Below are 24694 nucleotides of genomic sequence, written 5' to 3'. Positions count from 1 at the left end.
CAAATTTTCGTTCAATTTTTATCACATAATCGTCTATGAAATAACGAACAGCTGTTCGGATCAAGATTATTTTTTCTAGCTGTCAATGACATGTTTACAAATGTTGTTTACAAATACCGCAACTATTTCGAATCACGTTTTGAAAGCAAATCCCAACCAAGTGAGATTAAAAACGTTTTTCTTACATAACGGATTTAATTAATCGCAAGTGCAATAATATAGTCTAATAGTGTAACCGTAAATGAAATTAAATAACTAGACATCGTCCAAATTGGAACCAGAAATTCATTGAGTATAAAATGTTTCTTGAGTTTTGACAACCAGAAAGAAGAAGACCTTGAATCAGTGTTGTATAGGGCTGTGACACTGAAATGATCGTCGCCAATAGCTTACAAAAAAGGTTTCCACTCATTGACGGCGCTTCAATGGCGGTTGTGTAAAGTGTAAAGTAAAAAATCACAACTGCAGTGGGTGATTGTAACAGAGGTTTAACAGAGGAAGTGCTAAACTCGCTTTTCCAATGTGTCACTTTCTGTTTCTACTCACCGTGTGATGCAATCGCTGGACCATACAGCCAATAGGCCCATAGCTCATATCTTGGGTACGTAAGCCTACATATTTATTCATAACAACCTTTTTGACGACGATCCTTGATACCGGTACTTTTCCATAGAATACATGGCCTACCTACTTAAAAAATAAAATTACAAATGACCAAAACCCCAACATTGTGTGATTTTCGTCACATTTCCTTCTAATGTTTATAGATATACTAATAATTGTTTAGAGAATGCGTAATCTATTAAATAACAAAAAGTTGTTTGGGTAAGGTTGTTTTTTTTTTTCAAACTGACACCGATAAGTTTACGCTATAACTTTTTACGAGAAAATCCAAAAGCAAGAGATCAATAACCTCGGGACTAGATATTAATGTATTTAATTGGTCCGATTTACTATAGTTCTTAGGTAGGTTCTTACGTAGGTACTGGTTCTTTTCCTTAGAACCGGTAGTTTACAAATTTGATATCGTTGGTGTTGCACCTTATTTATTAGAGCCGTCCGTATTCAATTTAAGTGATGTCTTAACTCTGTATAAGTTTTGCTTTTTCTGTCTGGATTCCAAATCTTAGCTTACCCGGTATGCTAAGAAAATGATAACCTATTTGAGTAAAACATTTGTTGGGCAAACCATCATGAATTGTTTACGCCTTTATATTGTTTATGTATCAATAGTTCGTGGCCTTTGTTGGATTGTTGTATTGTGTTGTTTTGTTGTATGTTGGTAACGCATTAATGTCCTTATTTCTCACTGTTTCACGGAATGGACAAGAGCACCTTTGATACTGAAAATGTCAACCGGAATAAAGTGTTAAATGGTGAGGTTGAGGTAGTACTTTAAATACGTTTAAGTTAACCGATGTGGAAAGTAACTTTCAATTATAGGCCTACTTTAGGGCTACGCTTCATGGATCTAAAAAACATTTTTTAGTTTAATCATTGGACATATGGACCAACACGATCCGGGTGACATTTAATTGCGAAGCATTTATTTTGGCTTGAACTGTCAGATACTGTATTTGCGAAGGTTTATATATAATAGTTTTGCCAGCATATCTGCAAAAATGCAAACTAATTGCTGTTCTTAATCTTAATATAAGAAGGTTTCAACTGACTACTATAAGATCCCCGTGCGTAGAACGGGCACACAGCTAGTTCATAATAATTCCTAATAACGTGTACTGTAGAAAACAATGCAAAAACGCATATCAGCTGATCAGAAATAAACTAAAGAATATGATATGGGGCATAGAAATGAGGAAATGGGAAGCAATGCTGCCAAAATATGAGCTTTTTTTCCAAAACGGTGAATATCCTGTATATACTGTTAGTTTGGGTTGAGTTAAAAACATCTTTATAATAAATAGTCCTACTTTTCTTATTAACCTCACATGTAATAATAATATAAATAACATTTTCTTTGTGATAAAAACACTACTCTTAACTTCGGTTCAGCTTTTATAACCGTCCATAATTTTGTAAAATGAAAATACCTATTTCACGGTTTTTTCTGGTTTATTTTTACTGTTACTTAACAATCATACTCATTCCTTTTCTTATCAGTCAGTAAATTATTTTGAGTTAAAACTGTAACAGTAGAAATAATTCAAGTCAAACTAATATAGGTTGAACTTTTTTTCTATTGTTTCCTTCTAATTCTGATTGTTAACAATATTAACCAGGTCAAACTATGTATTTTTTCAAAATAAAATTGTCCATAAATTACTCTTTGGCGATGACTTGCAAAATCTTTGGAACAGTTCTCACTATTGTTAAGAAATTAAAAAAGAGTAAAACTTATAAACAGTTACATATATTAAATTAAATTGTTTTATTAGTTAAAACAAATTAATATTGACTTTGGTCTGACATAAGAGTTAATTTATCCATCTTCTTTTAAGACAAAATGGATGGTTTTCCTAATTTTGTTTAGTAAGTCAAGGAATAAAAGGTATAATTTTGACCTGTTTGGTTAATATAAATTTCAATGAACTTTGACATTTTTTCATAGTCAAGAACTAGTAGATTATAATATCTCTGGGTAAGTAAATTCATATTTTACTTGAATGCGCTTATAGATCCTTTATTACACATTCGCATGTACATTTTGCATGCCTTTGGGTTGCCTGCATTTTGGTTGTAACTAGTTTTATTTTTATTATTATTCTACTTAATTTGTTATAGTAAAATACTACTTTCATATTAGTTTTTAGGAGTTTTCTAGCCTATAATGGAATATTCAGATATTTCATGTATTTTGACAAATTAAATCCTTGTTTTTTATGCTTTAGGATGTAAAACAAAAAGATCAATGATATATTTGAAACATTGAATTAGTGCTAGGGTAACTTTTTAAAAGGAAATAAAATATAAGTTTTTAACATGTAATAAGGGGGTGTATAACGTGGTATGATCAATTCTTATTTAATTTTGAAATACAGAAATGTACTATCGGTTTGTAAAAAATCTAACAGATTCTTTTAAACTCTACAAAAAATAACCAATAGCCTATAACAAATAAGGAAACAATTACACCCTCTACAAATTCTTTCTTTTCAACAACTTTATTTTTTTTTTATACATATATAAATACTGTTAATATCTATAATTAGACATTTCGGATATTGAAATCGATGCAGTCTATTATAGTAATGATTTTTTATATTTAAACTTTAAAAAAAGTGATAGTAGTATTATAGTAAATATTTAGTTATTTTGCATTTAATTTATTTTTCTCACTGCTATGTGAGTTTTTTGGTTGCTTTCATTTATTTCAAGTTTTATTTTGTTTTTGACTTGCTTATTTCACCCCTTAGCTTGTGATCCTTCCCGGGAGTTTGAGTGTGAAGACAAAAGCTGTATAGACGCCCGACTACGTTGCGATGGCGTGGTGCACTGTCCGAACGACGCAGCGGACGAGCGAGACTGTCCTGAGCGTAGTAAGTACTGTAAATGTGTAGAGAATTCACAAAATGTATTCATATATACATTTTATTTGTTGGTTCAACCTATAGCAGTTGTATTTGTAAAGTGTAGTAGGTAACTCATAAAGTCGAAAATTGTTTATATTTTATAGTGCCTAACAAAGGGAGGCCGACCTTAAACTATGTTTGTGTTAGTAAAAAAAAACATTTCCAAACAATTCTTATAGGTCAAATCAACAAAGGATAAAGTATTATGTTTCAGAATATTAAAATTGACGCTAGCAATATTATTTAAATATTATTTAATCCATTAGTTAAACCGGATTAAAATAACATTTTCCATTCTCATAAGTTCTGTAGATTAAATGAGAAATGAGATTAGATGAAAATAGAGTATCTAAGTTTTGTCAAAAAAGATTGTTTCTAATAACTAGACTTAGTAGTAACATTAGACATTAGCCGAAGACAACAAATTCAGTAAGTATTGATGAACGGCTGTAGTTTAAGCATGGGCACGTTGTACATGTTGTATATACAAATGGTATCATTGACTATAGATACACCTTAATACCATCCAACCAATATTCTTTGATTCTAGCTATTTAAGAGAGGAAAAACTACTGTTTTGCTTCTCTGTGCTGGAGCCCATGGACCCTGTAGATGATGTTTTTATGATTGATTTTTGTGAAAATGTTAACACATCAATCAAAATCAAAAACTAACATGATACATGAGCTCAAGAAAAAAGAATTTACTTTTCATTTATTTGATAGTTACTTTGACATAAATTTCCATGGTGCCGATTAACTCCCTTAATATTTCACATAGACTAGTAATTATAATAAACTATGCATTAGTTTGCATATATTGTGGTACCTCTAGAATCTCAAACCCTGTAAAGCTAATCTTCAATTCATCTACAGTAATCCTAAAATCCTATGTTTGAAATGTTGTCTCAGTATTGAGATCTAATGGTGTTCTTTTGCTATCATTTTAAACGTGGCTATTCAATTTATAAGGTGTATCTTTAGTCATTACTGGTAATGAATATATGTTTATATTATTCTTATTTAATTTCACCAAGATTGTTTTCATTTCTGTAAACAAAATTGAAACAAAGCTTTAATAATGAAAAGTGTAAATAAATTGTATAAGCTATTTATTTTTCATGGTGAGGTTTTATCTTGTATAGCTCTATTTTTTGTATTTGACTAACCCTATTGCTATTAAATACATCATTATAAAGTTACTGTGATAGTATTGCGTATTTTCACTTAGAAATCACTCATTAAAACATTTTAATATAAACTTCTAAGAAAATTCTTAAAACTTCTTGTTTGATTTTAGTAAAGTAATCACTAATTCTTTAAAACAAACTTTAATCTGTATGAGACTGACTTTGCAGAGAGGAATGTTTAAACAATAAATAAATGCCTTGTTATACATTATACATTATCATTCAAAATAAATTATTAAAATATTTCTAAATAGCCATATTGTTTTATCTTACTATATCTTACTGTTTCAAAAATAAATTAAAAAACAATAATTGTTCACAGATTAGTAAAAAAATGGGTTTAGGCTGTATCAAAACAAATATTGATTTATATTAATTTAAAGTTTACTAATTTATTTATGTGACCTATTATAATTATGTGTTTAACACTAACCACAATGTGTATTTTTGAAAACTGTTTTTAGCTATTAGTGTTTGCTCATCAACGCAATTCCGATGCAGAGACGGAACTTGTATTGACCTTAGTCGAAAGTGCGATAGCAAAGTCGATTGCCCTGATAATTCAGACGAACAGAGTTGTACCAGTAAGTTGTCCAGATGTTTCGTTTGTGCCGTCCAGACCTCTTTGCAAAACTCTTATGTGACGTCCGTTCTTCTTTCAACGTTTTCTTCCTGTTCATTGTCGATAGTATTTCCTAAGCTCTTCTGTTTTTAGACGCTGTGGGGTTTCCTGATTCTCTAAATCTTGATGGTTTATCAAGAATAGTTCTTATTGTATTCTTCTCTCCCTTTCTGTGTTTTTGGAGGTGTCCTATATGTCGCTCTGGTCTGTGGTTACAGTCAGAGTGTTGTTTATAAAAAATATTTTGTGTAAAGGTATATTTAGTTAACATAGATTAGAGAAACCTTGAGTTTTATGTCTGATTTTCAATTTAAATAGCTTGATAGAAACGTGTCATATGCTTTGATTATTGATATACTGATTAGACTGCATTACCATGTAGTTTCATCTTTAATAGATACGTTGTTTTTATTTTTAAAACAAAATTAGGAAGAAAATGTTAAATTTTTAAAACCTCAAAACTAAATTGTATAAAATCAATTTAATACACTATTGCAAACTAAAAAATCTATAAACATATATTAGAAAGTACCTAAATGGAATTTGTACAAAGTGGGCTTTTGAAATTTTGTATTGTATATATTCAAACAAACATTAAAGAAATATATTATTTTGTGATTGTGGTGTAAGTTGTTATACGAATATTAGGGTTTCAAATAAGTTATTTGATTATTTATCAGTGTTTGTTATATGTTATCACATTTTTCATTGTTATGTGACTAATCTTAGTAGCATGTTTTTCATCTTTTACTCCCTTGCTTAGTAGTTTCCCAAGCATGTTTTCCACTATCGTAGTTTAACATTGTTTCGCTTGTTGTATTGTGTGTGCATATTTTATTTATATTTTGTGCATGTAATCCAATTTAAGTGACAGCATTAGTTCCAGAAAAGTTTTTTACAACTTTGGCATTTTTTAAAATAATTTTGTGAAGAAATAGTCTAAACTCTGGACTATCTTACGTCACCCTTTGTTAGATAGCATCGTAAATTGATAGGATACAGGTTCGATACAGTATTGACACAAAATACACGTTTTTATATAATGTACAAAGGCTTTATGATGTAAACTTCTTCTTATAACAATCTGCATTATAACATTCTACACATGTTTTCAACACATAGGATGTCAAACATGAGTGTAATCATTGTTCAGTATACATACTTTCTCCAAAAGCCTCACTACTAACAAAACCTTCAAAATAACATGTATTGGCTATGTTTTCTATATTAATGCTGATCACAAGTAATGTATTGATTATTTTGGTTTTGATATGATTTGGTATGTTTAAGGTTGTTATTTTGGTTTGTTCTATCCAACCTGCAACCTGCACCATTGTGTTGTTTATTATTTGAAATTTCTAAAACACATCAAAACATACAATATGAAGAATAAAGTCCATCAAATTGGGTTCGCGGCTTAGTCCTAATAGAAAATGTGTTTATCCTTGTTATAATATTTTGTTTGAGGATTAATAATTTGTTATTTCAGTCATGCATGAGTTGATCTTTTATGTCACAACACCATAGTGGTCACCACAGTAATAAAACTAGGCTGAAATACTAAATTTTTATCACTAGGGCCTATAGTGACTCTTTTCAACCCAAGCTAAAGTTTTACGATCGAGGCGAAGCCGAGGTTGGAAAATGAGCAAGGGTTGAAAAGCAACGCACGCATTAAAAACGACTGTTTTTGCTGCAGTATGACAAAAATATAATTTACAGCTGTTCCGCAAGGATAGGATATCTAGTTCAATGTCCCAGTCAATGACTGAATATAAAAGAATCGTAAATTGTCAATTTACTTTCACTTGACTCACAGAAAACCTTATGATCCTAAATTTCAAATAATAAACAACACTTACTTTGCAATGTTGAATGCCGTACAAGATTTGAGCGCATGTTTCCAGAGTGCAAGCCTTATGAGTTTCATTGTGGAACTGGATTGTGCATTCCTCTTACGCAACGCTGTGACGGGACCCATCACTGCCAAGACCGGAGTGATGAACTCAACTGTAGTACGTTTCACATCTTACTTTGCAAAAACTTAATTTTAATTTGATTGTAAAATGTTCATGGATGTAAAAGAAGTGTAGGACCGCATCAGGTAACAAAGCGAGGTCCTTAGTTCTTAATTGTTGCAGTAAAAAAATACTTTGTCACTGTTTTAGGGTTATTTGACTCATCGACATGTTTACACTAATATTTAAGTTGGCTTGAATTTAAATATTCTTACAACTTATTTAGTTGACTGAAATTGTTGGGTACCTCTAATTTCACTCATTAAAATAACAAACATTATTTTTTAATGCTTTTTGAACAATGTTAAAACTATCAGGCAGATTATAATGTTTTCTGATTATCTTAACCTTCCAAGCTATTTTTTTAATTTTGTTTTAATTTTGAGCATGAGTAGTTTATTGAGTGATGTAATGTAATTAGCTGCATATTTGTTGGTTTGGTGAACATCTTTTCTAACTAGATGAGTTGATCAAGCATTTTTTGCATGATCATTGTTTTGCAACCCATTTGGAAACCATTGACCCACATACAAAATTCCCTTATAATTTTTTACCATAACTGTAAATAATACTGTTCAAGTTTTATTTAATACTGCATGTGTTTTGTGAATTTAGATGCTACTTGCGGTTCAGGAGAGTACCAATGTCGCAACGGAAGGTGTATAGGATGGAATCTGCGTTGCAATAAAGTCGATGACTGCCAAGACTATTCGGATGAATTGAACTGTCCTCGTGGTACGTTCTGTGTAATGTGTTCGTCCATCTTCGTTGTCGAACGTCACGTTCTTTGTTCTTCCTTCCTTCTGAGCCTACATGTGGATCTGCTTTAATGTTATTCTTCCATTTCACAAACACGAGCTACACAATTAGGATTGAACTACTCTCTGAGGAGCTCTTCTTAAGTTTCCTAAACTTAACTTCTTGTCTCTTTCTCCTTGTTCTTCTCTGTTACACATTTCTTTCAGCACAGAAACATAGCTCACCAAGGGTCTACTCTTTTGCAGAGAAGTTGACTTAACTGGTATCTTCAGATTTTCACATGTATTCCACTTTCAAACTTTGATTAACAGCTTTGGATTTTTATAATATTTTTCTACTCTTGTCATACCCTCTTACATTTTGTTATTATAATTATTATTTGTAATTATTTGTTTTTAATTTTAAGGTTATTTGATACCTATTAAACAGTTTATATGTAATATTGTTTGAACTTCATTTAAAAGTAAATTTCCATGTTTTGCCGAAAATTTTGTATTTTTGCTTTGGTTTATTCTAACAGATATTCTATTTACCATCCATGTCTGCTGTGTACTAAGGCTGTGTTTTGTCATGTTCTAGACTCGTGTAGGAGAGATGAGTTCCGCTGCAGCAGTGGCCATTGTCTATCAATGAGTGCTCTCTGCAACGGCCGACCCGACTGTCCCGGAGGAGATGATGAAATACACTGTCCCAACGGTATGTTGGCATACCAGATTGGTTGTTATAGATTCAAATTTAAAAAATCCTTTTTTCCATAGTACATTGTTTTAATGGATTTTCCACGCAAGGATTTAGTCCTTGCCACCTGCTTAATCAAATGGGATTTGATTACGCACTCTATTGTACTCTAAGAAGTTAGTGATTGGTCCTTAAGTCGGTGGGGATATATAACGAACTTGTGTTTTTGTATTTTTTTATTAGTTTAGAATAGTATGGTGTAAAATATTGTACGTCACTCGGCCAAAATGGGTTGATTACCGTATTCATAAGTCAATCTCACAACCATAAACGGAAACAACCATACTCGTCTGGTAAACACCTATTTTCAGGACTAGCAACGAAATACTATTATTCAAACAGTATCGTACACTTATACACAGATTGTGTTAAGTCAACAATTAAACATATACATTTGTCATGTTTGCAGCACTTAATTAATTAAGAACTCAACTTAAGATTTAAGAACACGTGTATATAACTTTCTCCCTAGCAAACACGTTGTCACTTTCATCAACGTTCTCTATTCGTTTTGATTCAAGGTATGAAGGGTAAATTATCTTTTAAATTATGGCAGCAGAAAACATAGCTCTTGCAACTTTCATAGAAAATCTAGTCTAGATCAGGAACTTTACATATTTGATCTTTTTCCAGCCCATACCTGTCAGCCGTATGAGTTTCAATGCCGTAGAGATCGTAACTGTGTACCACAATCACGGAAATGTGACGGCTACCCAGACTGCTCTGACTCCAGTGATGAAGAAGACTGTGGTATGATTTCACTTTATATCTCTGCATACGCCTCGAGCCCTCGAGTCGAGGTAGCGCTTACTGTCCAATGTTCTGCTATCTATGTCTGTTAAACCCTCAAAATATGAATACATGGTTGTGAGGTCTTTAGCTTTCATAGTGGCGACAACGCTTTATGACAAAGTGGAAAATTACGCTTTTTAGTGAAGGAGACATTTGAAATTAGATAGTAAAATGTGTTTTTGACGAATGTGCTTTTGATAGAGATAGGTTTGAAGAGTCGTTGTTTGTTGCCTTAAATATGTAAATATTGTGCTTAACCGAGTATTAATGTTTTAACAGTTCATTCATGCTTTCATTAATTCAAAAGATGTTTCAGATATTCATAAATTTTGGTATGAATAAATTACTAAAAATGAATATTTAAAATATATATAACTAATGAAGAGCGTGGTCCAACTCTCAAAAATTTCAGATTTTCAATGTTTACAAATATTTTAAGATAATTTTGCCTCTTTGGTTTCTCATTTTTCAAAGGTCTTATTGTAAGGAAAAAAATTGTTCACCCATACATACCTCATTATTAACTTGAAAGATATTACCAAGCTTTAGATTGATATTTTTTTTTCAAACTCAACTAATCAATTCCACCTTGCTGGTGTATTTGTTGGAAATGTTTAGACTCTCTTTTTGATAATTCCTAGTTTTCATATGAAATCTAACTATGGTATTATTTCTTGATCACAGAAATTAATTCAAAATCATATCTTGAAACAACTGATTGATTATATTGGGTGAACAAGTTTCAGTAATTAGCAGTGTCTGTGATACAAACATTCTCTTATGATTTTTCAAAGTGTTGATTCTATATTAATGTTTCCATCTCCATGTGGTGGGGAAACTGAACAATTAACTAAATTATACACATGTAAATAGATGTCCACATAACCATCACATGAAAAGATAATCTTAAAACCATAACCTCATAACAGCACACTTTCATTTAACATTTTCTTCTTAAAACATAATTCATACAAAGCAATCTCCTCAACTGTGCTAAAAATATTTTCAATTAAAGATTTTGCAACTTGTGGTTCATATGATTAGAACTTCAATATTTTGAGGCGAGGAACATGAAAAGAAACTTTTAAATCAAAATTTAAATAGTTGACAATATTTTGCAATTTTAGAATATTTTTAGCTAACTTTTTGTACTAATAGTGGTATTTGCAAAATTGATCACACAATTGGGACTTTTGCTATACACATTAGAAATTCACACTCAACATATATTAACGATTTCTTTCTATTTCACCTCGATGAACTCCACTCCCATGATTTCTATTCATCACATTAACTAGTACATAACCTCTACAGTTGTAAATAGAAACCAAACACTTATCCTACATTACACTCAACATAGTTAGTTGGCTTGACTGTGGATAATCTATGTAGACAAGCCAAGTAAAAAAACCCCAACTGTCTAACTGAAGTTAAAAATATCTGCGGAGAATGTACTTTGCAAAAGATAACATATCGATAATCTATGGTAGGCCTACTCTCTTTGAATGCTATACTCCATTCACAAAATTAGGTGGTTTGAGGGAAGTGATTCGATCCCTTCCAATTCACCGTTACTATGAAACAACAGCCGACAGCTGATCAGCTGATATATAATTATAATTATTATATAATTAAATATACATATAATTGTAATTAACCTAAAAAAGTGGTGGGGGAACCCATGAAACTCTCCCATTAAACCACTTACATTTTGTGAAGAGGATCTAAATTACACAGTATTTACAATTCAATCCATATAGCTCTTTAAAGATAACTTCATTTGATTTTTCACACAATAGTTTTTGGTTGTCCTTTAAAGGCAAATATAATTTGGGCCTGAGAGCATCATCATTTTCAAAGCTGAATAAACATATTTTTTCCTACAGTCACCCGACAAAGTTGGCTTCCTTGTACTGTTTATAGTACAGAAAGATGCTAATTGCTGCATATTTATACTTTGCCGTACGGTTTATACTTTGTCGTACGGTTTATACTTTGCCGCACATCAGGATTCCAACGAAACAACACAAAACAGCGTGGTTCTATTATGCACGTAATCCGTGTACGCTTGGAAATAGGTTGGCAACACTTAAAGATAATAATACTATGAGCAGCTGATTGACTATTATAACTACGATTTAACCTGTCATTTCGTGTTTATAATTTCGATATTCCTGAACTTTCTGGACTTTTCTTTTAAACGTTTTTAAAACATTCCTACGATCTTAATAAACAAGAAAATACCTTTAAAGCATTTTCTTTAGGCGCGGAAACCACTTCAAAATACAAAAACATACGGAACTATATTCTCAAAACGCGGAGCACATTTCTTACCGAGGAAAAATAGCGGAGTGATACGGACCGCGGGTACTACTTTCTCTAGGGCACCATTTGTGTTGCCAGCTGAACCTAAAAACGTGTTGTATAGTGTTTGAAAGACTAATAATTAATATGCTTTATAGTGACTGTAGGAAAAATATAATGTGTAACACGAGTGCAAAAGGCCTTTGCTGCACTTGAGATCATTCCAAACACTGCTCTCGTGTGCAGCAAAGTGCCACTTTGCCCACTAGTTACACAAATAACTATTTTCATACTAATAAGTTGTGTTTAATATCCTATAAACAAATTTTTACTAAAATCCTTAAATACTCAAAATTATATAACAGTCAATAAAACAAAAAGTATTCCTCCAAATATCTAATGGTTTTTGTCTACTGGACTATCCACAGTCATTGCTGATAGGTTGCTACGGGAGCTTCTGGCCGCACTTTCGTCAGCAGATAATGTGCTTTTGTGTTGCTTGGCTTGTATATAACATGTGCTTGCCGGGTAGAGGACGTGCTTGCTCCTTGTCAGTCGTCTGACTTCACCTGCAGAGACGGCTCTTGTATTCCCAAGGACAAGCGATGTGACGGAAAGAAGGATTGCCCCGAAGGACTTGATGAGGTGGATTGTAGCGATGGTAATTTTACTTTAATACATTAGGAGACCATTTTCTATTATGGTGGATTCAGTCTTGAGAATTGATTGATTTATGATGCATCATGAGGGATGAAATGTGAAAATTTAGTCAAAATTGTACTTATAAAATACAGTAGAATCATTTTGTGATTTTATTGAAATACTTGTAGATTAAATATTTAAAATTAGTATCTTAATACTCATATAACAATTCTATATAATACTTGGAGTTTCCCTGTTGCAGATTTTCCCGAAACACATGTCAGGGCAACAGAAAATTAAAATTCTAAATTGCACCTCCAATTATTTCATAAAACAATAATCCTTCTGAAGCGAAGTTATTTCCTTCTACCATGAAGTTATAGTGGGTATTTTGAAATGGTATGTTGGGGTTAAAAAAGTAAAAAGTACCGTAAAAAATATTATGTGGGGTTTGGGATTGGCACCACATGTTTTGTTATGGCATTACTGTTGAATGAACAACACAATTGATGTGTTTTCCTCATTGAGATTCAAAGTGTTATTGTCAATGAAAAACTAGTACAAAATGTCTTATATTATAATGAAGACCACAGTATATAACTGAGGCTATTGGAGATTATAATTTCGTACTCTATGCTTAAAAGATGACATCCATCAGCTGGAGCTGAGAGCAGAAAGAAATCAACAAAAAACATAACCTCAATATCATTTGTTTGTTTACTATGATTAACTTAAATAAATGTGTGATTAGTTCATTAGTTATTGAATTTCGGTAATATTTAAGTAAAACTTATAGAATTCATCTAAAATTATGATGCATCATGGATTTCATAATGTAAGGAACCATGATCAAATTTCATAACCAATAATTACAAGCATAAATTAATTATGATACTGTTGGCTACTTAATCCACATTGCTTTACTAAAATTAACTTGAAATAATAAATTAAACTGTAGCCCTAAACTTTTCACAGATTTTAATGAATCTTAGCACTTATATTTGCATTTAGTTCATACCTATATTTAATTTGAAAAATTCCATTTATTTTGACAACAAAAAAGATGATTCAAAAGAAAGTTATAAAAAAATTCTAAGTGAGCTTAAATACTTGTGAAACTGACGTTATTTTGATTAGACATGGGTTCAAATATAAATTTATTTAGGCCTATTAAAAATTTTTTAGAATAGGCCTAAACACTCTAAGAGAGCAACTGATTAATTTAAAGCCTGGTCTGCAGATTTTCTGTGATATGGTCATTTTCTTAAATTTCCATACTCAACAGGCATCTTTTGTTTCGTTCATGAACCATTATTTAGGCCTACCTATTACTATATAATTTGAAACCAAATAAGAAACAAATAAATTTTGAAATTTTTTAAAAAGAGTTTTGTCAACAAGATGTACTAAGTAGATGATTTTATCTTTCCATGCAACCAATTTTATACTCTTCTTAGGTCTAGGTTAAATATTACTAATTTGCCAAATGCTTTACCCTTCTAAAAAGAACTTTTAGGCCTACTTTAGCGATCACTTAAGTTAAACGAAACAAATTCTTGAATATGTCAGAAAATCAGTCATACATACATTAGTTTCATTGATGAAAAGGTTTTATCATAGCCTCCTCTAATACAAGGCCGCGGCGACACTGCTGTCCCGTCAAACCGAAACACCTGTTGCACTAATTTATAATGGGACTGTATATAGGAAATGTTTACTATTTTGATTTTGTTATTTCTCTTATTATCATAGCAATAGGCATGACATTGCCACACACCAACCTAGTGTTAGAGAAGGCTATGGTTTTATCTTAGAATTAATATAAAATGGAAATCTAGATATTAAGCGTGCTTTTAGTGCCTAGATGTGTTAAATAGAGAAAAGCTTATCTTGTGACTCATAGTTGTCTGTGTTTGTCTGTGTGTATACTTACTGATTTAGCCCAAGCACTGCTTCTTTACATCCTTCACTTTTCTAAGCCTTGTATACCTTTGAATAACTTTCAAATTAGGCCTACTGTAGTTTTTGCTGACACATATTTATTTTCATTTTTTTTTTTATATAAATACCTTAAAAGGTGATTTATTACTTTTGAGTTTGTTTTGTAATATTTTACATGAATCAGTAGTCTGATATATCTTTTGTTACAGCCAAATTTTGTATTTTTAAGCTGTAGGCCTACAGATAATTAAATAAAAAATTCACACAAACTAATTCTGTATCAGAGTTCATAGATATTTGTTCATGACTTATAAATTGAAGTACTAAAAATTAAAAGCAAGACCAGTGATAGCGTACAATCCTGGTTTTGTACTAATTTTTTTACCATATAGCCTATCATAAATTTCATTCAATAAGGAAGCAGTAAGTGTGGTAAATGTGTCGCTTACCGCTTGGATTGTGTGTCGCATAACCAGGGAACCCTGTACATTGCATGGCTAACGAGTTCCGTTGTAACGATGGAACGTGCATACAAGCTGTCTACCGCTGTGACAACGTTACTGACTGCCCGGACCGCAGCGATGAGCTTAATTGTGGACGTAAGTGTGTGTTTTTGGTGATTTTTAAAATTATGTTTGGGGAGTTTTGTGTGCTTTGTTGCAGATTTATAAAATTATGCAGGAGCCAAAAATTGTTAGTCCTAATTATCATTTTGTGTTTGTTAACATTTAACAGCTTAGGAATATTTTGGGTTCTCCCCCTGTCATCTTGTAAAAATCAGAACCAAACATTGTTATAAGGTACATGTACTTACTATCATCAAAAATAGGTTAGGTGTGCACCTTTTCATCACCATTCTATTATGTAATTTCAAATCTAAAAATGTGTTGTATGTTGCCTATGAAAATGTTCAACTTCATTACCTTTGATAAATCTCCCTCTCTCTTTCTTATAGATGCCCTGGTTACATAGGCCCTAACCGTTGTCTTCAGGGTTTGAACGTACCGAATACCGAAGCTCTTGTATCAGTAACTTTACACCTGAAGTTTTAGACTCATTGCAGATGGCTGGCTGGGTTATATGCAGAAGCTATAAGATCAAAACATATGTACTTGTGCATGCCACACAAGTTGAAAACATTGATTCAGCTTTATCTACTGTTTGTGCACGTTCTTTTGTAAAAAAGTATATTGATGGTCCAAGCTAGATATGAGGCCACCACCTCCACCGCAAAATTTCCTTTTGTAATAGAATATTGGCGATAGAATCCTCAGCTTTTTAAAATGTATAACCTAAAATCTTGAACCTCAAACCAGTAATAGATTAACCTCTTGCAGTATTATTGTACTGAAAATTGCTATCTGCAATGAGACCAAAACGTCAATTCATCATTTTAGTGATGACAAGGATGAGTTATGAAGACTAAAATGTTGATGTGAATTGAAAAACTTTCTCATTTTGTCCATCCAGCTAGTTGTGGTTACGATACATTATTATTCATCATAATATTATTAGTATTTACTGTCCATCAATAGCGGAATTTCGCTACACTGTTAGGTCTCTAAAACTCTGACGTCCATATGTTTGGATCATTTTTAAGTTAACTTATTTTAGGTATACTTCATCTTTTACTTTTTTTGTTTATTTAACTAATATTAATAGCCTTATGGACTATATTACATGGTGGACTTAAATGTATACACTCCTGGCTTATAAATCCGTAAGTATTTTGCATCACGTGGACCTTCGATGAAACTTAATTGAAAAATTAAGTTTACTAAGCTTTTTTTGTAAGGTTCAAGACAGTTTAGGGTCTTTGGTATTATCCGGAGGTCACCCTTATACAGCGCGCTGTTATGTGCGGCGGTTATGTTAGTTTGGGTTATCATAAATGGAAAGAACATACTATTTTAATCGACTTACTGTCCAAATTTGATGTGATTACAACTAGCGCCCTTTGAGTTCTGCCTCTCAGAAGGCAGCGATGTCGGCGAGGAGTTGAATGCGTTGCCGCCCCTAGCTGCCACACCAGATACAGGGTGACAGGTGATGCGCACGCTCCGGTCATCAACCTCAGCACCTTGGCCTACTTGGAGGAGATTTGGCGAGCGAAAGTATGACTCATCTGGTATTGTTTGATTCATAATAAAACGAGGATTTGAAAGTCCTACAAACATATTTATGATAACCCAACCCAACCTAACATAACTGTCGCAGGGTTATAAGAGTGGCGTCCGGATAATACCAAAGTACCCAGTTTAGTTTGTCCAAAAAAATTAATTATGTAATTTATGTATAATTTTATAATCAAAGTATGTACCGGTAACGTAATACTGTGAAGTAAGTACCTATGTAAAAGAAGAAGTTTAAATAACTTCTCAATAAATAATAGATAATGGATAAAGATAATCTTAATAAAGATTTGCATTTCCAACCTAAACAGCTGTTCCGTGCCGTCAAGATGAGATCACCTGCGGGGACGGAAGCTGCGTGAGACAGGAACTGAAATGTGACGGAACACCAGACTGTAGAGATGGAGCGGACGAGCGCAACTGTCGTAAGTATTTGGATCAGGGGTTGATTTCTTAGGGAGACAAATTAAAGTTGTCCCTTGATAATCTGAACATTGCAATCCGACGTAGGCCTACATGGTAGTATGGCGCCAGCAGTCTTTCAAGGGAGTCAAAATAAGCCTGCAGGCAGTAATGTCATACCTTCCTCTTTTTCTTATCGGATAATCGTGGGACATTCGTATATCGCCATTCTGGGTAAAAGTAGAAACTTTTTCTTTGAAAGAATAGAATATTATACATTCCAATATTTTTAAATCTACTATAGTTCCTTTCCTTTTCTCATGTGCATGAATAAAATTTCAGTATAATGGAAGTAGTGCCATCATTGCCATAAGATCCTTTTATAAAACCTGACATGCTCACTTCATATAGCTTGGATATACAGGGTGGGGCAGGGAAGTATCCCTAATTTTGAAGGTACATTAAAAGACAACCAAAAATGTTAGAACCAAACTGTTTACTGAGATTAAAAGGTTACATCTGGGAGTTTATTTTAATATAACTTAACTTTATTTTAAACCGCATATTCTGCAAGTGGTGTCCCTAATCTTAAATGCACTATATTCCTAATTCCTATATTCTGGTTCTAGAGCTCATAATAACATTGTGAAGCATTTGTTGTGGAATGCGGCAAAATTCAAGGTGAATTGCATCCTTCAAGGCATCTAGGGTCTTCCCTTGAACTACCCTAGGCTTAGCACCATTCCAATAGAGCACATTCTGCTTATTTACCGCTCCAGAAATATGGAAGTGTACCTTGTCACTAAACCAAACCCGAGCAGCATGAGGTAGTCCCGCAATTTAAGATTTCACATGCCTACATTCGTTGTTGCCAGTCCCGTTGTGTGAGTTCTTGAGCAACTACCCTCTTGTATAGATGGAGGTGTGGGTCCTCATGGAGAATATGAGGCACAGTACGATTAGACAACGCCAGCGCGGATGCATGCTTACAAGCAGAACTTTGAGGAGACTGCAAAATCGATCTTTTGACAAGGTCAATGTTTTCAGGACTCCGGACGGTTCTTTGAGCTCCAAATATCCTTCGCAATGCACCACCACATACACGAAAGTAATTCACCCACACTAAATTGTAACAGCTTTGCGATAGGCCACACGATAACAAGTTCGCAGCCAACGGCAGCTGCACAGCAACAGTAGACTGATTTTTGAATAAAATACATCTCAAGTGCAGAAGCACATTGCTCACTCGAACAAGCCATGTCTACTACTGAAAGTTATATTCTTATAAATTCCCAAAACAAAAGCTTCATTTGAGCCTAACCCCATTCCTCCAGCACACCCCCACTACTCATAGTGCCATCTTAAAAGTAGGGATATTTCCCTGCCCCACCCTGTATGATAGAGCTACAGGGGCAACCGTACATGTTCAATTCTATTGTGCCATAGAGAAGTAGGGTAAAGAGGAAACACTCTTATAGGACAACTGTGAGCTTTCAGTTCTGGTATGTTGTGCCAGAAATATACTTGTGACGAGCAAGGAAGAGCCAAAGCGGTGAGCACTGTGTGGAAATCCCTATCACACAGGGCATAGGGTCTTCCTCCACCGTGAGCGTTGTAGTATTTGATCCTAAATACCAGCACTAGTGCGAGACACCAAATAAGTGTACCATTGAATGTTTCTTCTGTATCTGTGTTTATGCTCAGTTCAGGCAGGCTTGGTAAATTTTCACAAGCTTCTTTAAGACCATGATTGAACTACTGTTGAAATTTCCTTACACTGCAGTTCCAACACTATTACAATGAATTTGAGTTGAAATTTCCTTGCTTACCTTGAAACCTGAGTTAGTTTTGTTTACTATAGAGCCACAGTTATTTTTTGTGCTTAGTTTACAGCACTTAAACTCATTTTTATGTCACCAGCTGTCCGATGCAGACCAGACGAGTTTGTTTGTGACGGAAGCCGCTGCGTTCACAACTCCAAGAAATGTGACAGAAACCCAGATTGTGCTGACTACACTGACGAACTCAGCTGTGGTAAGTGAAGTTCAGAACTAATCATCTTTATAATCACAATGCTACAGTCACTTGCAAAAAATATCAGCATAAGAAAAGTTAAACAAATACTGCAAAAAATCAATCTGTTCAGGGGCGGACTGGCCCGCCGGCCCACCGGCCGGAGGGCCGATGCGCCTTCTCAACATTCCAATATTTGCGCCCTCGTTAAAGGAAAAATTCATAAAAAAAATTTTAAAAATGAGACGAGATGTATTTTTTGAAAGCAAGAGGAAAAACTTAGAGTTAAAGTTTCAGCAGTGAATAGCAAAACATAAAGTCGGGTGTGAGACCTGAATAGACACTGTCGACAAGCGAGAGCAAAGCAGCTCTTCTCTCTCGTACGTGTAGGCCTACTCCGAGTGGAAGGCACTTACTTTACTCTGTGGTCTGAGCAAACAGCTGTCCCACAGACAATATAGTATTATATTGTCTGTGGCTGTCCTCTTCCCGCGTCATTTTACGCCGATCCCGAAAAAAACTGCACTGCGACCACGAGTACTAGAAAAATGCCGGTATGGATCATAAACATAAACAAATTACGTTTTTGGCCCGAAAATAAACATTATTTAACATTGCTTAAATGGAACTGCCAAATCATATGTTCAATGCTCAGTATAGGATTCGGGCCAACAACGTCATTTGTTTATGTGTGTGATCCATACCGGTATTTTTCTAGTATTCGTGACTGCGACTACATCCGACATCGGTCGGTGTCACGATGTCGTCTGTGGTAAACAACTAGTGAAGATAATTTAATATTATTCATATTTGTTATAATATTTAATTATTGCTTACACTATAACTATTTCACTTATTTCACTTATTTCACTTTAAGTCACATTTAATTTTATCAATATCAACTCAACTCTCTTGTAAAATGGCGTTTGCCGTGCATGTAATAAATAAATAAAGAGTGTGAGCTGCCAGTGCCAATTAAAATGTGTCTCTCTTTAGTGGGTGTCTGATTTGTGTCTCTGTGTCGAAAGCTTCAATTTATTTTTATATTCTTTACCTACACAGGAAACATGAACGAAAGCAGTATTGTAGAATCACTACTTTTACAAAATTTAAATATATTTAGTGACAGTGTATTTATTTGTTAACTTAACCATTACACAGTAAAGGTTAAACAGTAAACAGTATTTTAATATGTGGCTACAGCCTATTAATTAACTATTTCAATATGCACTATGACACTAATTTTGTCAACTTTCCTATTTTACTTACAGATAGCCAGCCTAAAATACCTTCTTAGTTCTCTCTAGGCTATTTCGTTTGTAGAAATAGGTTAGGTAGGCCTACTTTAGGGTTACAGTTTTGACTTAATGTAATGCTAAAAAGTTTAAGTCAATAAATTGGTTTTGTTCACAGTGAAAGCATATTGTTTGTGTTAAAATAATTTCATAGAAATCTAAAATATATAACTTCTGTTATTTACAGTGCCAAAAAATACAACAGTTGCAAGTTCATGCTGTAAACAGGAAGCAAATGATTTATATTGTATGCATGCAGCCAAGCCATGCAAGGGAAAACAAAGAAAATACACAAATATAATACGAAAGAACCTAAGAAAATCATTTGTATTTTTATTTTTGTTAGGATATTTACTGTCAGAATAGCACCAAGTCGTGTGGGTAAATAGTCTAAATTTTGTAAACCAAACATTAACCAATAGTGTCAGTTATCAGATTTCTGATTTTCCACTGTTAATGCCAGATCTAGATTGCTAATCAGATATCTAGATTGCCTAAAAATGCGAGTTTACAGGTATAATTTTTTAAAAATGGCCCGGGGGAGGACCCCCGGACCCCCCTCTGTACAGGGGGGTATTCCATACCCCCTAGACCCCCCGGTTGGCGCCTTCGGGCTGGTCAAGGTTTACGCCCTAATAGAGTACCCAGTCCGCCCCTGAATCTGTTTCAATACAAGCTCAACTCTAGACCATAATACAGAATTCTAAGAAAACTACCTACTCATCTTCAATAAGAAGATTGAAATTTAGAATAGACTCTTCATTCTAATGGAAACCCTAAAAACCCGTTGTGGTGTATCTGGTATTTCAGCAATAGCTATTTTATTATGTGATACATTGTTTACATTCTATTTACGGTAGCCTACTCACATTTAAATTTTGTTTGCCACTTACACTTTCCAGCCCGACCTCGATGCCCCCGGGGCTACTTCACCTGTAACTCGGGTCAGTGCATCCCACAATATCTAAAGTGCGATAACAGAACTGACTGCTACGATAAAAGCGACGAACAATATTGTCGCCAATATTTTGAAGGAGGTATTTCACAGTTGTATTTTCTACGCTTGGGATCTCCTTTGCTGGTTTTCATCCAATTTAGTTTTTTGGGTGTAATTGGATTAGATTCCTGGTTTTAGAGTTTAGAGTTATTTCTCCAATTGTATATAGGGAAGATCACTGTACATGTAGTTGCATATGGAAAATTGTGGTAGTAATATTCATTATATTTAGGTTAGATATTTAAAATTGAGAGAACTCACGATTTGAATTCAGTGTGAGGATATTACGGTGAATACTGTGCTAGCAAAAATGATATAGGTAATGTCTGTGTGGAAAAGTATGTTCTTACCCCTCATTTTTTAATAAGAGAAGTGAAAATTCAGGGAGGGACAATAATTAATTTGTGAATGATTAGGCCCCTTGTTGATATAGAGTTAAAAATTCACTGACAAACTTTTCATTTCAGCAAATTTACCTATTGGGAAGTAGCTTTTACGGTAGGTGGCATGGTAAGACCTGGAGCCGGGACCAATACACTTTTTCATTTTGATGTCGCTAGAGGCCAAAAACACTATTCGTTCAAATTTGTATATATATATACGTCCGTAAAAGCGATAACTTGAGTAATTTTTCTCCGATTTTGATGAAATTTGTTTTGAAGATGTATGGCAAGATAAACTTGAATGAGTTCGGGAACCAGCATGATCGGACCATGGGCACAGGGTTTTACGGGGGGTTTTATCGGGTAAAAATGGTTTTTGTCTTTTTTTACCTTCAAAACACAAAATTTCCCAATTCATCTCTAGATCATTTTAAAGAACTTAAAAAAACAAATAATTTACTATACCAAAGTGTTTTTGTACGGTTATTGGTTATGGAGAAAATTAAAAAATTGCAAATTTTAAATTCCTATAAGAAGAATATTGTAAAATGTTGTAGTTTGCTTGTTTATGGAAATATTTTGAATAAACTTGGCAAATTTATTAATTTTATAGTAAGCTACTAATATTTTACTAAAACCCACACTTAGCCTCCCTTTAGCAGCGAAACCTAGGTACTCGTTAAACCTAATGTTATTTAAATAGATTTCATTTCAAATCAATTCAGGCAAATGGAAATTTGCTTAGTCTGCAGGTTTGCTGCGGCGGGGATATTTAAAATTGTGATGGGTAAGTTGTGTCCCCCATTCAATATATTTTTAATTAGCTTAACAATTCAAGTAAGATTTGACATATCACATATTTCAAATGAGATTCGCCTTACATTATCTGGTTTAAAAACAACAAAAATAAACTTTGGATATACTGCAAGTAGCCTTTTCATCCTGTTGTAAAATGTGGACGTCCGATGAGCATTGTAGATTGGTTTTGTCGCACACAGGGTGGTTTAGCATCTTAGATTTTGGTGTTAAAGGAATAGGTCCGATTCAATGGGCATATCAAATGGGGAATTTGAACCCCTATCCCTCAGATGGGTTGAATATTCTCAATCACAAAATGCACTGGTGTTATAGTTACAATGGTTTCTCTTAGCAATGGGTAGAAAAATAGTTTTTTTTGAGAATTTCTTTGGCTAATTACTTTGTCTTACATTTTCTTTGGATGACATTTACATGTTTAACTGTTCGAGCATAACAGGTGTTAGGATACACAAATATAATTTCTTCATCTAGTTCGATGTTAATAAAACCTAAATCACACAAGAATGTGAATAAACAAACACATACATTTTACATTACAAAACACTTTAAAGTGGATGAATCAGACATACAGAACTGTTAGTGGTTTAACCATTGGTAAAATTATTTTTTTTAATCCGTGAAATTATTGAATATTATTAATACTAAACTGACTCTGATCCATAAGAGTGATAAACCTTTAAGGGATTTTTTTTCAATAAAACAATGATATGTTTACCATAGCTATGTGGATTAAGTTAATAAGGCACACTTGAATCCTAAACATGGTGTTTCACCAGGTCACTTTTATTTCTAACCATACAGAAACCAAGTACACTGGAACTTAACAAAACTGATTGTGCACTGGGCTTATACTATCTACTTTGTTTTCTTGCAAATTACTGAACACTTTATGCGTATGAATTTACCTGCGTTTTCTGATTTCTCTTCTTCCTCCTCTTCTTCACCATCATCTTCTTCTTCACATGTATGCTTTACACAGTTAAATATGCTTCCATCTAGACATTGTAGTTACGCTTTGATTAGCTGGGAGAGTATGTAATTATTGATTTTATATTTTATCATTTTATCCAAGGTATTGTTGGTTGATCAAGATTTATTGAAGTATAAGAAGAATTTGGTTTTTCATGGAATCAGAAATAAAAATCTTTTATAATTCACAAAAAACTACAATACTAAAATCAAGGGGTATTTTTCCTGTTATTTTTTTGTTAGGAATAGATCATTCTAAAAAGGTAGGGACAGGTGATGTCTAAAATTCAAGGAATAGATGGCTGCTGAAATAAACAATATTTCAAGGAAAAAACCCTACATCTCACAATTAATTGTACAACAAAAGGTTTCTGTAAGCTGTAAAGCCAAAAGATTCTTTAAAAAAAAAAAAAAAAACTTAAAGACACTATGTGAAAGTGTTGTGCATAACCACCAATTATCTTCCTTTTTATGATTCTTTGATGAAGAATAGTTCTCCACACAAATTATATTGTAGGTTCTTGCGTCTACAAACTTAATCTTTGTACATGATTTATTGATTTAAGTTATTTGTTTTCCGCAGGTGTGCCTGCATCCCAGTCGCCGCCAGTGTCGGACAACCGAGTGAGCTGCGCGTACGGACAATTCGCTTGTTCCTCGGGAGACCAGTGTGTGCCGATGTCCACTCACTGCGACAACAACTACGACTGTAGAGACTACTCCGACGAGTCAAACTGCGGTAAGCCACACAGATATGAAACATCCAAACTACCTACAGCCATTAGTTGCTGTAATTTATTTGGACCCGACTATTCACTTGAATGAGTTTAACTCACAGATTGAAGTTCAAAAAACTAAAAAGTCTATGAAAAATTATAAATCTTATGGTACAAATTTATCACAGCCTAGAACTTTTGAAAATAAAATCTTGCTTGGTTGGGAACTTGGCCCAACTAATTTTAATGAATTTAGAATGGGCAATTTGAAAACAAATTGTTTCATCTCTTAAAAGGTTTTTGCACCATACAAACTGTATACTGTAACATAACAATCAGCTAAGCTGTATATAATTATATATTACAATAAATTGTAATTATTTACACTAATAGTGGGGAGCGAGCTGGTCTAGTGGTTAGGGCACGGGACTTC

At 33.5% G+C, this 24694-nt stretch overlaps 1 protein-coding gene across 14 annotated transcripts in view; it reads left to right on the top strand.

The window, feature by feature from the left end:
• Positions 1-24694, top strand: part of LOC128993328 (basement membrane-specific heparan sulfate proteoglycan core protein-like) — a 357588-nt gene that overhangs the window by 257381 nt on the left and 75513 nt on the right. For 9 of the 14 annotated variants that reach the window (XM_054417150.1, XM_054417151.1, XM_054417147.1 and 6 more), the window contains 8 exons: positions 3375-3497; positions 8698-8814; positions 9490-9606; positions 12485-12613; positions 15012-15134; positions 16979-17092; positions 18990-19103; positions 24129-24284. In XM_054417150.1, coding sequence (XP_054273125.1) covers positions 3375-3497; positions 8698-8814; positions 9490-9606; positions 12485-12613; positions 15012-15134; positions 16979-17092; positions 18990-19103; positions 24129-24284 — 993 coding nt within the window. Of the gene's footprint in view, positions 1-3374; positions 3498-8001; positions 8095-8697; positions 8815-9489; positions 9607-12484; positions 12614-15011; positions 15135-16978; positions 17093-18989; positions 19104-24128; positions 24285-24694 lie in introns of those variants that run through there. The other 5 variants (XM_054417154.1, XM_054417158.1, XM_054417148.1 and 2 more) reach the window with 4 other exon arrangements.

Source organism: Macrosteles quadrilineatus, unplaced genomic scaffold (assembly GCF_028750875.1).
Source record: "Macrosteles quadrilineatus isolate MER2022 unplaced genomic scaffold, UCM_ALF_1.0 Scaffold_4__1_contigs__length_99947679, whole genome shotgun sequence".
Classification (NCBI taxonomy): Eukaryota; Metazoa; Arthropoda; class Insecta; order Hemiptera; family Cicadellidae; genus Macrosteles; species Macrosteles quadrilineatus.
This window is presented reverse-complemented; position numbering and strand designations above follow the sequence as displayed.